General features: G+C 45.6%; 2 protein-coding genes across 10 annotated transcripts in view; one reads left to right on the top strand and one right to left on the bottom strand.

Annotated features, from left to right (window-relative positions):
* The window catches only part of LOC111254275 (putative nuclear hormone receptor HR38), a 35,263-nt gene that overhangs the window by 7,353 nt on the left and 12,908 nt on the right, over window positions 1-15,002 (bottom strand). For 2 of the 8 annotated variants that reach the window (XR_015317272.1, XM_022814924.2), the window contains exons 1-2: window positions 5,854-6,128; window positions 3,454-3,735 (exon numbers count right to left, since the gene is read on the bottom strand). The exons of 1 other annotated variant lie outside the window; for it this stretch is intronic. Coding sequence is in view for 4 of the 7 variants with exons in the window: in XM_022814924.2 (XP_022670659.1) it covers window positions 3,454-3,604 (151 nt within the window). In the remaining 3 variants the exon portion in view is untranslated. Of the gene's footprint in view, window positions 1-566; window positions 2,844-3,453; window positions 3,736-4,670; window positions 5,141-5,853; window positions 6,129-12,750; window positions 12,803-15,002 lie in introns of those variants that run through there. 5 more of the 8 variants (XM_086975071.1, XM_086975072.1, XM_086975073.1 and 2 more) reach the window with 5 other exon arrangements.
* The window catches only part of dsx-c73A (doublesex cognate 73A), an 86,028-nt gene continuing 77,410 nt past the window's right edge, over window positions 6,385-15,002 (top strand). Inside the window, exon 1 of one of the 2 annotated variants that reach the window (XM_086975089.1) lies at window positions 6,385-6,530. The gene's annotated coding sequence lies outside the window, so the exon portion shown is untranslated. Of the gene's footprint in view, window positions 6,565-15,002 lie in introns of both variants that reach the window. The other variant, XM_086975088.1, reaches the window with a different exon arrangement.

The raw sequence follows: 15,002 nt of genomic DNA, 5'->3' as shown, positions 1-15,002 counted from the left end.
CAGCGCACCTAGAGACCAAGCTTCTTATGCACTGGTTGGTTTCTTAGTTTAGTCATTACGGCTCCTTCTCCGTCTTAATTAACTGCCTAATAGTAATCCCTACATCGTGTCCTGGCTACGCAATGACAACCAGGGTATTTTATCGTAATTATTATACATTGCCATGTCAATGAGGACTGCAACTAATTCCTAACTCATTTTCCTCCATGGCATTTCTATTCCTTTCGATCTACTTTATGCACCCGTCCCAATTCACAGGCCCACACGGGTCAACTATTGGCGACGCCTTTTCGTTCTGTACAATAAGGCAATGAATTTGCTTCAGCACAGGTAGTGATTCTGCTGCCCTCTGTTCGTGATTCATCTTCAAACAAATAAACCTTTCAAAAGTTGTAGATATTTGCTTTGGCCCAGTTTCACTGCGAGCTGTTCTATCTGTCTACCGTCGTACATTATACGCCGACGTATGCGTGCGTACATAGGATTCTACAGTCTACAATGTGTCTTATGTTCACATGGCTGCTTATACTTTGATCTAGCTATGTTCTGATTGTTCGTATATTTACACTGATAACCACCGTTTCGTGGAATGGATGCGTCATCAGCCCCGTTCTTCTCGCATTTTCGTTCTAGTTTTCGTCGGTTCATCGAGTGAACTCGCTTGCAGACGTTGTTTCTTTCTCCGCCAAAGCGATTGCCAAACCGTACTCTCTCGAGATACTAATACATATTTCTTTGTTACTACTGGTTAACCACCCAGTCCAGGCATACCTATTCCGACCACGGTCAGTACACAGATCAGTTGGCCTGTTATCGCAATGAACGTTGCCGACCAAGCACCTAACGTCACTGTCATCCTTCAAGTGCCTAAAAGCGGTTTTGTTTTGTCTATCTGAGGTTTCGGCAGGCGACAAAGCAAACTAATCGTCCAACTTGTGTAAATTTATACAATGAAAATAATTAAATGTTCATTTGTGTGGAGTACAGCTAATATTGTTGCCTACACCCTAGTGTTCAACCGCTTGCAAATATTATTCGACATTCGTCAGGTCCTGTCAGTGTTCTTAGCAGGCTGTAACGCGTCGACCGAAAAAAGAACCTTCTACGATGCTCATATGGCAATGGGAGGCTACACTCAGCTTCCGTCTTCTTTGAAGTTGTAGCTGTCCGTTTGCGGCCAGGAATAGCAAGGGCGAAAGTGAGACGTCTGTCGTCGCCGCCGTCATAACCACCATCGCTGTTATCGCCTGGACAACGGAGTAACAGGGGACGGGGGGAACAAAGAGGAGTGGACCCGACAGTGACGTCAAAACGTTTGTGACGTCAATGCCAACGTCATATGTATGTACAGTTGGGATAAAAAAGGAAACCAACGGCACGGGACAGGATGGGATGCCACGTAGTAACCGGCGCCCTTACCACCACGATCACAGGCGACTGCTCCCGCCGCTGATCAAAGTGTCCGCACCACCCCTCCAGCAGCACGTGTCCATCGCAAGCGGTTCTCTTCAGACACCTTCCACGGCGATACCATTATGTACCTATACATGTAGAGAGATGTTTCCGTACGACGCCACATACACGTTTGCACATATCGGCGAAGGTATGCACCCCGTGAGATGTATGTTTTCATTAGCTTAGATCGTTGTCGGGATGGCTTTGAAACTTGACCAATGACAGACACTCTGCGTTTAAGGAAAGATGTCTCTCAGAGAGACCATTACGTATTGACTGTTGCGAGTGTAAGTGAATAGGTTCAACTGTATTATACGTGCACAAAAAGTCGAAGCTAACGTAGTATGATGGTCTCAGGGTTTTTTTTAAGCGGACGTGCGTCTAGCGGCCCCTGGCCGCTCGCTCACATTTACCTTCTACTCCATTATTACACTGCTATGATGACAGTCATCAAGAACACAGAACCACGGCTTAATATGGTAAAGGTTTTTATTTATAGAGCTTTTATTATAGTTGTATAAAATGCTGGCTGTATGAGGTTTAGATAAGAGACCCACAGGAAGTGTGTATCTGTCGCAAGCACGCACAGCTGAAGATCGGCCAAGCACAGCTAACACCGCTGGCGTATAGTTGGTCAATGATTGTGGCCGTGCTTCCTGAGACCGACGAACGACAGAAAGTTTTAGGGAACAGCCAGGCAAAGGGATTGGGGCAAACCAGTGCAGACAGTAAGATCCGCCTGGGCACGGGGCGTGGCATGCGATGGGCCCCTTCTGTACTATTACGAGGGTGCTGCTCTGTGGAGCTCTATGGGGTTCAGTGGGGCCGTAGCGGAAGCCCTTAGGGGTCACGCTATCATAGCCCTCTAGCTTCACTAGTATGGACAGACTATAGCAGCACAACGCTTATACGCCGCTGCACGGCACCGTACGGCAATAGGAACATCGGCATGGTAATGTTCGTGCTAGTCTTTTCCGTCGTTGTGGTCCAAGGACGCATAAGGCCGACGCACATTCAAGGTCACAACGGACAAGAGACGGTGGCGAGGGCTCTAGGGAAAGGCGACTCAGACGTGCTGCTTGATGTGTTGCGCGAAACAAGGCCTTTTGCCTATTGACAAGCACATGCAGCAACGAGCATACTGGCCGTCGTCACTCTCTTTAGTTATCCTTCTGTCTGGTCACCTCACGAGGACGTTGTGTCTTAAAGCACTAGATAGATGAGCAAAGTTAGTTGTCAGGGTCGAAAAAGAGGGCGGGGTAAATAGAAGCCCAAATGCCCGAATGAGTCCTCAGATCTCTACTAACCGGCCTGGGTGGTGAGCAGCAACGACCAGACAGGCGTTCCTCGGACTTAGGCATTTACTGAAAAAAACTCTATAGAAGGTAAAGGTGGCTTTAGGGGGTGTCAAGAAATCACCTTTTGCACGAGACGGTTATAGTACCGTTGGCAACAGCTAAGAGTAGCTTCCTTGTCCTGCTCCGTTTTTTTCATGGTCGTCGAACGCAGTCCAAGGCACGAAACGCATGCATTGAGATCGATATTTATAAGGATATTTAACGGACTTCTTAGATACGTCTAGCTTTGTGGCTGGATTCGGAGCAAAACAAGCGGGTCTATATATACGTATTTTATTATGCGGCAACGAAATTGTCAAGAACAAAAACAAAAAAATACCATACACGATCTCAACCCCGACAACTAACACGGTGGTGATAGAGCGCGCAGATAACAAACCTGCATGTTAGAAGATACTCTGAAATTGGGATCGTGTTGGTAGACTAATTCGGTGCTCAAATGATCCACCTGCTGAAACGGCACATGTTAATAATAACCAATCAGTAAACGGCCAGTGTTACAACAAATCGTTTTCGTACGTTTCGTCGCTCGATCGACCGGTTGGTTAGTATACGTCTGTACGCAGAGTCGATCCGCGGCACGCGGTTCAGCGAGGGTGCGCACAACAACATGCACTGCACGACTCGCTTATACACCTACCTAAGTCAGTTCGGCCCAAAGGAAGTCTACGGTACTTAGTCGGCAAGCACCTCCGCCAAACTTGCTTGATCATCCCTCGGCCTGTCGTTCGGCCGTTAGTTTGACAAGCAGAAAGCCAGACATGCAGGTACATAGGCGGGTTCGCAGCCATGTAGGCCACAGTCGTAGTCCTACGATGATCGGTTGATGTTGTCGTTATCTAGCTGGCTGGCCGTCCGGAAGCCAAACAACTAAAGCCGCTAAATTCCATCGAGCCAAGCGCAGGTTGGATACCGCCCTCCACTAGAATATATATATATATATGAAAATCAAAATAGTGGCAAATGCAATATATTGCCAGCCTACAATCTTCTAGGCATCTCCTAACCTGTATAAAATTAAACGTCAAAAGAAGCGGGCCAGATCAAAGCTGAACGAACTGGTGGTTGCAAAGTTACAGGCGAACACCGGAATAGCTACTGCAAATGCAGCTGCGCCAGCTAAAAATTTATAGCCCCCAAAATAGCACACAGGGACTCATGACAAAATTGTGCAGACGTTGATGTAGAGGGCGCCATTCGTATGCGGTTGCATAAATTGAGGGAAGCCAAATGCCAGCCAATGAATATACGTATACATACAGGTGCATGGCCTACCGGTCAAATGGGGTGGGGGGAGGGGGAGGGGGAGGGGGGGTTAAGAGATACACACACTGGACCCGGGGTTCTATGAGTGCTATCGGGACTTTCGAAGTATGCATTGATTTTGCCGGGGGCTGTTTGTAAGCCTGGTGGGTAGCCTTGTCAAGGTCGTAGGAACTTCCCTGAGATATCCAGCTAACTAGAGGCGTAGCTTATCAATTCATCGTAACATAAGAGGGAATATCTAAGTGCACGGAGCGTTGTACGACGGGTGAAACTGCACGAGCCAAAATTATGCACAACTGAATTAGGCGTTCAAACGATTCCCCTAGGGTATTTTTTAACCTAATTCGAGAACAATAAAGGTAGCAAGTGAAATATAGAGAACGAAGCATTTATCCATGAATGCCGTCCGCTGGGTTGAATTGTCGTTCACTGAAGTGCTATGTCCGTTCGGGGTCCAGTATCCACCGTGAACTCCACATGGCGCTCTCGTAGCATGGCACATCTTTATATCACGTAGACTATATTGAATTAAACACGTTATTACTATTTACGGCTAGGAGTGATGTCAAAATTCACTAAACAGGTACGCACTCAACAACAACAATTGCTTCAACAGGTGCGACTACCAATAGAACTTTGCCCGATTCGTCCGTTGAGCGTCCATCGATCGCCACGTGATGTTTACGTAGGTGACACTGTTAAGAGGATTAGCACCCTTGCAAATGCAGCAGGGAGAGGAACAATCATGTCGTCAGGCACTGATTTTGAGTCCAATCCTAATATTCATCCACAGTTCAATAAAATAAAGACTCCATTGCTGTTCCTGTCGCTGTATACGGTCAGGAAATTACTTGCAGGTCTGGAATCGCATATTTAGTGAACGGAGGATTCGTAAGGATCGTCTTTATATTTTACCTTTGACTTAACGAATGGTAGCAACAAAAGGAAAACGGTAGGTGATCACAACAACTATAGTAATACTCATACTTGCTGTTGCTGTTGTTGCTGCTGTTGTTGTTGTTGCTACCAAAGACCGCTGCCCGAGGCCGAAAAAAATATTGCGGATCACTTACACACGCTCGCACATACCATAAAAAAAATATCGGTTACCATCAGCTGAGTGACCCGGCTGTCGTTGGACTCAAACCGCGCACATCTGCTACACTGGACCCCGGTACTTCATGTTTGTTCATTATCGCCGATTGTGTCTGTATGTTCATGTGAACCCGTGTCTGTGTTAAGAGCACGCGCCGCTGTCGATTGCCACTGGCGAACGTTGAAAGCGGCTATGGCTTATGTCAATGCCGACAGCTGATGGGGCAGGGGATCGGGGTTAGGGTAGTGATGCCGTTAACGATGTTCATCGAGCACACGTGGACTAGGTAAACGATATGGACTGTATTGTCCCGTACTGAGTCAAACTGTCACACCGTAGATACGCCTTGGTCCGCTGATGTAACGCTCAATGCACAAAAAATATGGCGTTAGTAGAACGGTAGTGGCAGCTGGTGCGGCAATTGTAATAGCGCTAGCAACAATGCGGTCGTAGCAGCTGCTATTGTTGTTGCTGCTGCTTTTGACGTTGCCATGTCTGCTAAAGCCGGCTAATCACCGGCGTGTCTACTAAAGCACAATATGTACGAATAGAAGTAGGTAAAGACATCCTAATCCAGCAGTGTTACACTGAACGAAATAATATGAGAAGCAATAGCGGCACTCGGTGGAAGTGGCCTAGCGCACTACGTATACGTGTGTGAATGTGCATGTTACTCACGGTCTGTCCTCACTACCCGAACGATACCGACTCAAACAACTAATCCACTACAACGGTCCTTTGTAACCTCTCCGTTGTCGGTCTGCCTGACCACCACAACTCTTCTCTTTGGAGACTGGCTGAGCTTTGGCGCGCTCCGGCGACAGTCTCTCTCTTTTATAGCTGAGGAGGTTGGAGACGAAGAGCGGACTACGTTTGTGACGAACCCCGACAACGTGACGTAGACAGCTGTGACGTAGCCATGTGTGACGTCACTGGAGTTCGGACTCGCGCGCAACGTTTTCTTCGCTGTCGTCGTCGTCGTTGTCGCGTCGTCGTCGTCGTAGCAGCAGCCGCCGCCGCCGCCGCCGCTGCAGTTTTTGCCGCTACCACACTGCCTAATGCTGCTGCTGCTGCTGCTGCGTTAACCGATGCTATTGACCATGATTATGATGGTTCTGACGGCGATACGGATGATGATGACGACTACGATGATGATGATGATGATGATGATGCTTCTCATCCCGTTAGTAACGGCGGTAGTAGGAGCAGCATCAGCGCTGCGGGCAGCGGTTGCGGTGAGAGCGAAAGGAAGTGACGGAGTTCGTGTGGTTCTATGGCTGCCGCTGTAGGCTTAATGCGTTCGATAGAGTCGACAAAGTCAGGGCAAACGACTGGCGGAGGCCAGCAGGCGAAAGGTGTTCATGCTGTTGATGTGTTAGATCGTTTCAGGTAGTAGGCTCTGTTGAGTGTCGGTGTGCCTGTGTATGTAGATGTCTGTGTGAGAGAGTATCTGCGTGTGCGGGCAAAGTGGGTAAGTAGGCGATTGTGTCCATGACTGGCAGCGGTGTGTATGTTGCTGGAAAGGTAATGCAGTACCGTCGGACGAATGGTTCTGTGTTGGTATAATAAAAGCTGCCTGCTGGTGCGAGGTTGACGACGACAGCGGCGACGATACCCAACAACAACAACAACAGCAGCAGCAGCAGCAAAACCGACATATTGAAGGACGCTGCGCGCGCATCGCCAAGGTCGTCGGCGGTGGTGGGTTATTGGAACCGGCAGCCAAGCTGCAAAGGCTGAAGCTACAGCATCGACCATTAGCGCATAGCTTGTGCAAGCACCGTTAGTTTCTGTCCTGCTGTCTGTGCTAGGACATCTGTTGATGTTGGTGTTCGGATGTTGGCCATAGTGCAGAACAGGCCTTCGCTGCCACTGTTCAGTGGGTCGATGTTGTACAGGAATGGCACCAGCAGCAGCAGCAGCAGCAGCGACCGACGTTGGACAGAGCAGAGAACTCAAGAAGAAAGATATTTGTCGACTAGGCGCTGGCCGACTCGACGACCATCAAATATAATACATTCATGTCATTGTAGCCTAAGCAAAGGCGGCAGTAGCAGATGTATACAATAGTCAATCTAGCCACTACAACGTAAATGAAGAACAGAATCAGTCGTTGGTGCCTCAGTCCTTTTCACTAAGTCATCCGTTATTATTATTATTATTATTGTTACGTCTCTCAGCGTTGACGGTGGAGGGCACTGTGGACGTTCCGGCATCCTGCCTTGAACGTCCCGCAGGATCAGGCCACAGTAAACAGAAGAACGAAACCAAACTGAAGAGCCGCGACGAAGCTGCGGGCCTCCGAAACATCAATTCTAAAAAAACAACATTTATTGCCTGCAGATTTGCACTAAGAAAAACAACAATGACGACAAGAGACACGTGTGCTCGGTGGAATATGCGTATCTATATTAAACGGAAGTGATAAAGCAGATGTGGGAGTAAATATCAAGATATGAACGTATGTTAAGGCCACAAATATGAAGGCAAAGTATGAAAAAGAAAAAAAAATGTATAAAATACTGACGGTCCACGAAACCGCATACGCACTAGAGTAATAAAGAACAAAGGGAGCTACCGAACTGAAGGAACTCCGAAGTTCGACTATACCACGCTATAATTAGCCAACCTCACGCCGCCTATCCCTGGAGCCTTAGATAGCAGCGCAATAGTCGTTCAGATGAAAACGATACTAAATTTCCTTATATTTAGTCCCCCGTATGCTCCTTGTACGTGGGTGTGTGTGTGTGTGTCACATTATCGACAATTACCGCCCAGGCCTGCAGCGGAACGTTTTTTCCATTGCGTTCATAGAGCTCGTATAAATGTGCATTTATACGTAGAGGCTTTTTTATTTATTGAATTGTTTTTCGTCTTTCTTATTCGCTATGTCTGTCCAGCTGCTGGCTGCAGTACAACACCCTGTAACGAGGAGCGTTAGCGTGCGCGTCTCGCAAGTGACGTAACACGCTACGCTGGTACGCTGCTGGTAACGATTCACTTCTCTCTCGAAGTATGCACAACGAAGGATTCAGGGAATTTATATGTTTATAGTTTACCAGTGTGGAAATAGTATTATGTTCGTTGGTATACAAACATTTTAATAAAAACTATACCAATTAGCTATTGTATCAGCATTTTTACCTATGCACAAACTAAACAAATGCGCCAATGGTCGTTACATAGCGGTGATCAATATAAGACGCATCTGTGGACCTGCCATCTGTAGTATGTTTGGATTTTCCACAAACAAAGGAATTGTAACTTGCCCTGACGGACGGAAGCACTGATCCTATTTTTATCAGCTCATTAACCTTACTGACTGACTGATTATTATCATGTACTGCTTAATGGAAGTATGGTAGGAAATTAATAATACATAATATAAGCAGACATTATCATAAGTTGGGACGATTATGTTTCGAGAAAAATGCTGACTGATCCATACATATATAAAGTCCGAGCGTGAAAAATATGCTAAATTTCTAAAAAAGACTTTTGAAACAAGCAAAATTCCTTCTTACGGTTATGAGCAAAGGAGATATAACAGCAGAAGCCTAACGTGAAGAACTTAAAAGTCGGCACACACCGCAGCTGAGAATCGAAGTCCTCCACTCTAGCTTAAAAACGTAATATTCAGCCTACAATACAATTCATTTTAGCAATATGAAGTTAATGTAAGATCGTACCTGAAAAGTTAGGTTATGGTAGGCCGTGTAAGCTTCAACTAAACTCTTGAAAGGATCGCTGGTCGCAATAGGAATCGAAACAAACAAATGATCGATTGGGCGCTATATCAACGCATTTTTGCTACCTCGAAAACTTCAAGTTACTACTCCGTCAAGAATAAAGAAAACAGATAGATAAAACTATTTACTGAAAACTATATGGGTACGCTCAGCTCTAAGTAACAACTCCGAATCAGGCCGCCTCACTCACTCACTGCGAAGTACAAACAGTTTGGACATAATATTTCTAGCAGATACCGTCATCTCATTGGCCTAATGTATATGCCTTTCGTACTCAGAACCTCAGACACTCGAGCACGAATTAGAACAATTATTATTATTGCTAAGTTGAGACATTTAAAAAAAATCACTATCCGTAGAACACCGTCTAGTTTACGTGAGAGACACAAGAAAGATTTTGCTACTCAATGTCTACCGAAATAGCCGTCTGATATTATTACGTATGTAACCCATATCCCGCAGCGGAGATATCCTCTCTGTCTATGAATACCGTTGTATTCATTTCCGGACGACGGTCATATTGGCACATAGAAAGCTCTGAAGGCTGAGTCATCATGCATTAGATCGCAAGTAAAACGGATGGTCATACAGAAGCGCTAGCTAACTAAGAGGCCGAGACGTCAACGTACCACGCCGTCGCCCCGTGTTGTGTAAACAAATCTATTTCTCATTTCGACTTTCAGTGAACCAACTAATATTTGACAGTAACATAATATAGTTATCTTGACCACACCGAGGCAGGGGCGAGCGGTTGGCGATGAGAAGAAAAATAAAGAAGGATCACGTTTTTTATTTCCGCGTATACGTGAAGCACATCCATCTGTGTATGTGCAAGCATAACTAGAACAGATGGGGCTGACTCTAGTGAAAATGCACACATTGGGCAAAGCGTCGCTTGCGCCTAATGGAATCTTTGATCGAGTGCTGGCCTCAGCCATTGACAAAGGAAACTCAACATGGCTCACATCCCGTATCTTTGGCCCATTTAGCTTTTGCATGTGGTAACCTTTATGTAGGTCTTGAGCTTCCTGAACGGCAAGGTCCAACTAATAATAATAGCAATATGGTTCTAGTTAAACGATCCCTGTAGCTAAAGCAGCGGACCTTAACACAAGTATGTACAAGCATTTATCTCTGCGAAGACGGTACAGCCTATACAGACACGTGTGGCATATGGCCTAAGATTACATAGTATTCGCGTGTCGTATTAAGCGGATAATATCTTATCAGAGTTTTGGCGGAAATATCATAATCTATAATAATAATAGAGAACAACGCTACAGGGACTGCTTGCAGTAGTTGTCGGACGGAAAATCCTATTGCATAATAATTGGGTGATGGCATTTTTTTTCGTTCGATCAAAGCGGACGCTCAATTGGTCATTCGCCGTTTCTCTTCAACCATATTGTAGGGTGTCAGGGGACTTTTGTGAAAAGCGGTCAACGAATAGGCCATCGGAATAGGTTACTAGGCAACCGGAGCTATCGTAATATCGTACGAGTTTTGGGTTCTTTGTTTGTTCTCTGAGGATATGAGTATACTTGCGTGCATCGCGATGATGGAACTTAGCAAAAACGGCTCTGTTTTTGACTAACTTCCACCAAATAACCACTCTAACAGGAACAACAACGGCAGTCTGCGGCACACAACCAGACGCCCACGTATCCAAAGGAGCCGGCGAACAGTTTCGGATGGCTGAGTTCGGCATCGGACCGGACAGAGAGCGTTCGACGCCAATGAGTGACAGTGAGAATGAGCTGGTACAATAGCTAAGAGCGAAACCAGCAAATACACAGCAAAAACACATCGTTTCGAATAAAAAACAAAACTGCTACGCGACATTTATGGTGGTGCCGGGACGATAAAATAAAGAAGACGGCTGTTCTACCGGAAGTAACGGAAACCACAAAACGATAAGGCTCAGTACCGTCGCAGGCGAGCACAATTCGCACTAGGTCCACTGCCATAGCGCGACGAGACGCGAAGAACTTTCGCGCGCTGGTAATAGCAACACTTAGGCAGCGTTTGTAATAGTAGTACCGGGTTGCACCTAGTGGGGCCGCGTATGGCCAAAGTAGCAGCGGTGGCGATAACCGACAAACAAAAGCCGCTAGCACATTAATTCGGTTTATAGATACATATATACGTAGATTGCTGGCAACTGTGCTTGTCATAGCTAGTTGTTTTGAACCTGTTGCTATGGAACTGTCACAATAATAGGCTAAAGCGAGGTAGAGTTAATGTGTAATTGATATCTGAACCTCAAGAGCATGACATCAGACAACCTTAGTAATCTTTGATAAACGTTTCACACAATATCGCTTGCTACGCAAACTTAAATACTGGAACTATTATGGGATTACATAAGAATGGTACCTTGCAGAGGATGCTGAGACGGTTTGATGCTTCCGATAGGTCGGACTATCGTTCTTAAGTACGGTGAGGGGATATATCAATGGCTTGATCAGTAGGCCACGCTGAGAGATACGAACATGGCTTGTCCCTTGCATTCGGTCAGACATTTGTTAGAAGGTCTAAACTGGCACTTAAATATCTAAAAGGGCAAATCTGCCACCGACAAGAGGCGACCTCGTCCTTAGCTTACTTTTACCCACTAGGAAACAAACAACCGCTAAATGGAAAAGGTGTCTATGCTACTTTCCTTGATTCATTCCCAGTACGTTTGCAGCATTTAGGCTCCAATAATATTATTGCCAAACCGGTAAGTAACACGCAGTTTGTTAAATGGAGAGGATCTCCCGTGGCGAAATTGCTTACCGTGTGGAGCTATTTTTATATCTCGCTAGATCCAACTAATCGCACCCACAAGGTAATTAATGAGATTTTCCTTCTTCTGTAATGTTCAACTTCGCCTGTAAACAAAAGGAGATAACACTGTTCGTCGGGTGCTTTGTTCTAACACTGACTCATTCATCAAATATCCGAGTCTTTGACCAATGTAATGCTGTTTCAACCTTCACCAACAGCACGGGGACGTTTGTACATGGCTGGCATTGCATTCAAGTTTCGCGAACCAGAATAATAGATCAATGTCTTAAGTTTCCCTGTCGAATTTCTAGCTTCGTCTCAACGATCTTCCTCGGCTTACGCGTCAAATAGAAAGCACAGATCGTTCCCCACACGAGCTAAACAGAAGAAGAAGAAGAAAAAAAAAAGCCAGCTTTTGATAGACCTGTGCCACCATAAACCCAATAGTTGAGAACATACTGCAGAAGCGGGTGCGAGCCAGATTTCTAGCTGGGTCGGTAGACCATACGCACTAACTATCCATAGTTTACTGCATTGCCTTAACCTTTTTCTTGAAAGCAAATCCAGCACATATATATAATGGTATGGATAGTATTTTTCTAACGACTTCACTAGTAGAGGCCCGGGTTCCAGAGAAACATCGATTTTAACTCAATAGAAAGCTAATTGCAAATATGATTCATCACGAAGCGCAGCAGGGGTTTATATTTTAAGCCGGTAAAATGATAGCGTGACATTTGCCGAATCGAGAGGAAAAACATTGGTTAAATGATCGTCATCGCCAATGAGGAACACAAATGATTAATTGTGTTCGCGCATTAGATCTAATTTTAAGCGCCACTTAATCAGTCACCTCAAATACATACGATGTCTCTCGAAAAGTTCTCGCCCGATGATTGTACAAACGTATCCATATGGGTCAAGGTATTATCCATATACTCAGATATCTGCAATCATCTCTGAGCAGCTCAACTAAAAGCATCGTTTACCACTAGCCTGATAGCATTGCTATATTGGATTGATTATAGCTTGCTACATTTCTCAACGTTGTAACTACCATTCGTTGCGTTCTCGACGGCCGGTGTTCGTATCATGACGCTGCAAACGATACCACTAGAACGACGGATGCGGGACAACGATGTTGAGTTATTGCATTCGCGTATCTTCTTGCGGCTCTCGCAGGCAGGCGGGCAAGCAGGCAGGCAGGCAGGCAGGCCGGCCGGCCGGCCGGCCGACAGAGGCTTAAATTTCAACACAGAGGGCCGCCCACGTCCAATACCTCAGAGCACGCGCGCAACCTTACAAGCGCATTCTCTATAATTTTCTCCAGTCTCAAGCTATTACCGTTACAGCTCCGTCCACTACGACTAGAAGCACTTATCAAATGATAGTACCGTGTAGGTATGTAGGCGCCAATCTGACTTTGTATGTGTGTGTACGTGCGTAAGAGAACATGAGACAGTTTGTACGTTTGGGTGTATGTGCGTGTGTGCGCATTAAACACCATTACTTTGATTAAAAATATTTATAGCAACTCTACTGTTGAGTTAATTTAGTCCGGAGATTCCTCTGCAAGAGCAACACTGCCATTGCGACATTTATTTTTTGATGTCTATGTTTTAATATTACGATAGCCGACCGGCTATCCAGTAACTAAACTGGACAACTGTATTAGTATCGATAGTTATGATGACGGTGATGACAGTAGATGCTGCTGGTCAATATCGTTCAATAATGCTAATAAGCTTAAGGGCCATACTACCGATCAGATAAGACGCTGTGGGCCTGTTGTTGTCCAATGTCGTGTGCCGGCCCAAAACCTAAAAGACCAACCGCATGAGATGAAGCTGGACAGGGCCGGCGCAAATACACACACAGACACGCACGCATACATAGGCTGAGAGACAAACAGATACCACGGTAGCCAACGGAACACACATAAGGGGTTGGTGGTACGGGCGGATATTTTTTTAGTCGACAATTGCCTCATCGTTCTGCCGCTGACACTGCGCTTGTTGTTGCCTCCTCGGCAAGGTCGCTTGCTATCTCTGTGAGACACTCCCCTAGTCTCAGGCACAAACTCTGGCAAGGGGCAACGCAACAACACAGGCAGCAGCGGCAGGCTCAAAACAACTGCTTGTCAACATGCCTAGGAAACCGATAGGCTTGCGCCAGGCAATGCAGTAACGATTGATAACAGTTATTACCGTGTTAACCAAGAGTAAAATAACCGTTTCACAGTTTAAATGTAAGTCCTGGTGAGCAAGCGGTGCGAGCAGAAAGATTTTCAGCCGAACCTTTGATCAGTAGTTAAATGAGTTACTCTGTCGGGTATTATTCAGTATAGCTCTACGTGGATGCCTACTGACGTTTCTGAGAAAACAGTAACAACACTCTTAACGTAGATGAAGATTGTATGGACAAACGCATAAACCTACATATATTGCGCGCCAGCTGATGCTGTACGGCTAACTGAAGACGCCAGCATATAGTGAGAGTTATATCTTATGTGATATAGCGGAAAAAGTAATAATCCATTCAGTATAGCCTGTTCGACGAAATGTGGCTTATACCTTTGCGAGAACTGAAGCTTTCTTGGACTGATCCTGCATATTCTGGCCCTTGTGTGTCGTGTTTCACGCTGTAGCAAACTCTAATTGATTATCGAAGAGTTTATCCTGGTTCTATTACAATTTTGATCTTCATCGACTGAATTTTCGCTAGATAATAAACGGCTTTAGGCCTATGTATATTTTTCGTTTCATCGTTGATTCGTTCCTGTTCTCGAGACTACGCCGGTCTTGAACGGCATCGCTATCCACTCGGAAGAGTAAAGACGCGCTATCGGCCGCTGTCCATTCGCGGTTGCGAGAATTCATTGTTAACAGCTGAGCATCAGTGTATGGTGAATTGTAGTACGCGATACATAGCGTTTTCAGCGTACTTCCATTCGGTTATACGTCTCCCTGAGTAGTCGATTCAACAGCAGGGGCTATGGCGCCCTTGACGATGGTCACGGTCAATAACATAACATAATAATTGCCGATTATTATAGGCGAACGACGACCATATAGAACTAAAGTACACTGCTGTTACTCGCTGCCGTAGTACTAGCGCTTTGCTTTCGTACCACAGCGTATTTTTATCGCATGGTACAGTGAAAGGTTTGTTTCCAGCTGGGGTAAAAAAAACAACTACCATAATTACACTAATTAGCAAAATGCACCAAGTCGGATTCCTTGCGTAGGGTCTGCAGAGCTCGTCAATTCCGATTATATTTGTTGTGTTGGCCTGTGTGAGTATGCGTAT

The sequence above is a fragment of the Varroa destructor genome, unplaced genomic scaffold (assembly GCF_002443255.2).
Source record: "Varroa destructor unplaced genomic scaffold, Vdes_3.0 BEIS01000007.1, whole genome shotgun sequence".
In the NCBI taxonomy this organism is placed as follows: Eukaryota; Metazoa; Arthropoda; class Arachnida; order Mesostigmata; family Varroidae; genus Varroa; species Varroa destructor.
Note: the sequence above shows the minus strand (reverse complement) of the source record. Positions and strands in the feature narration are given on the sequence as shown.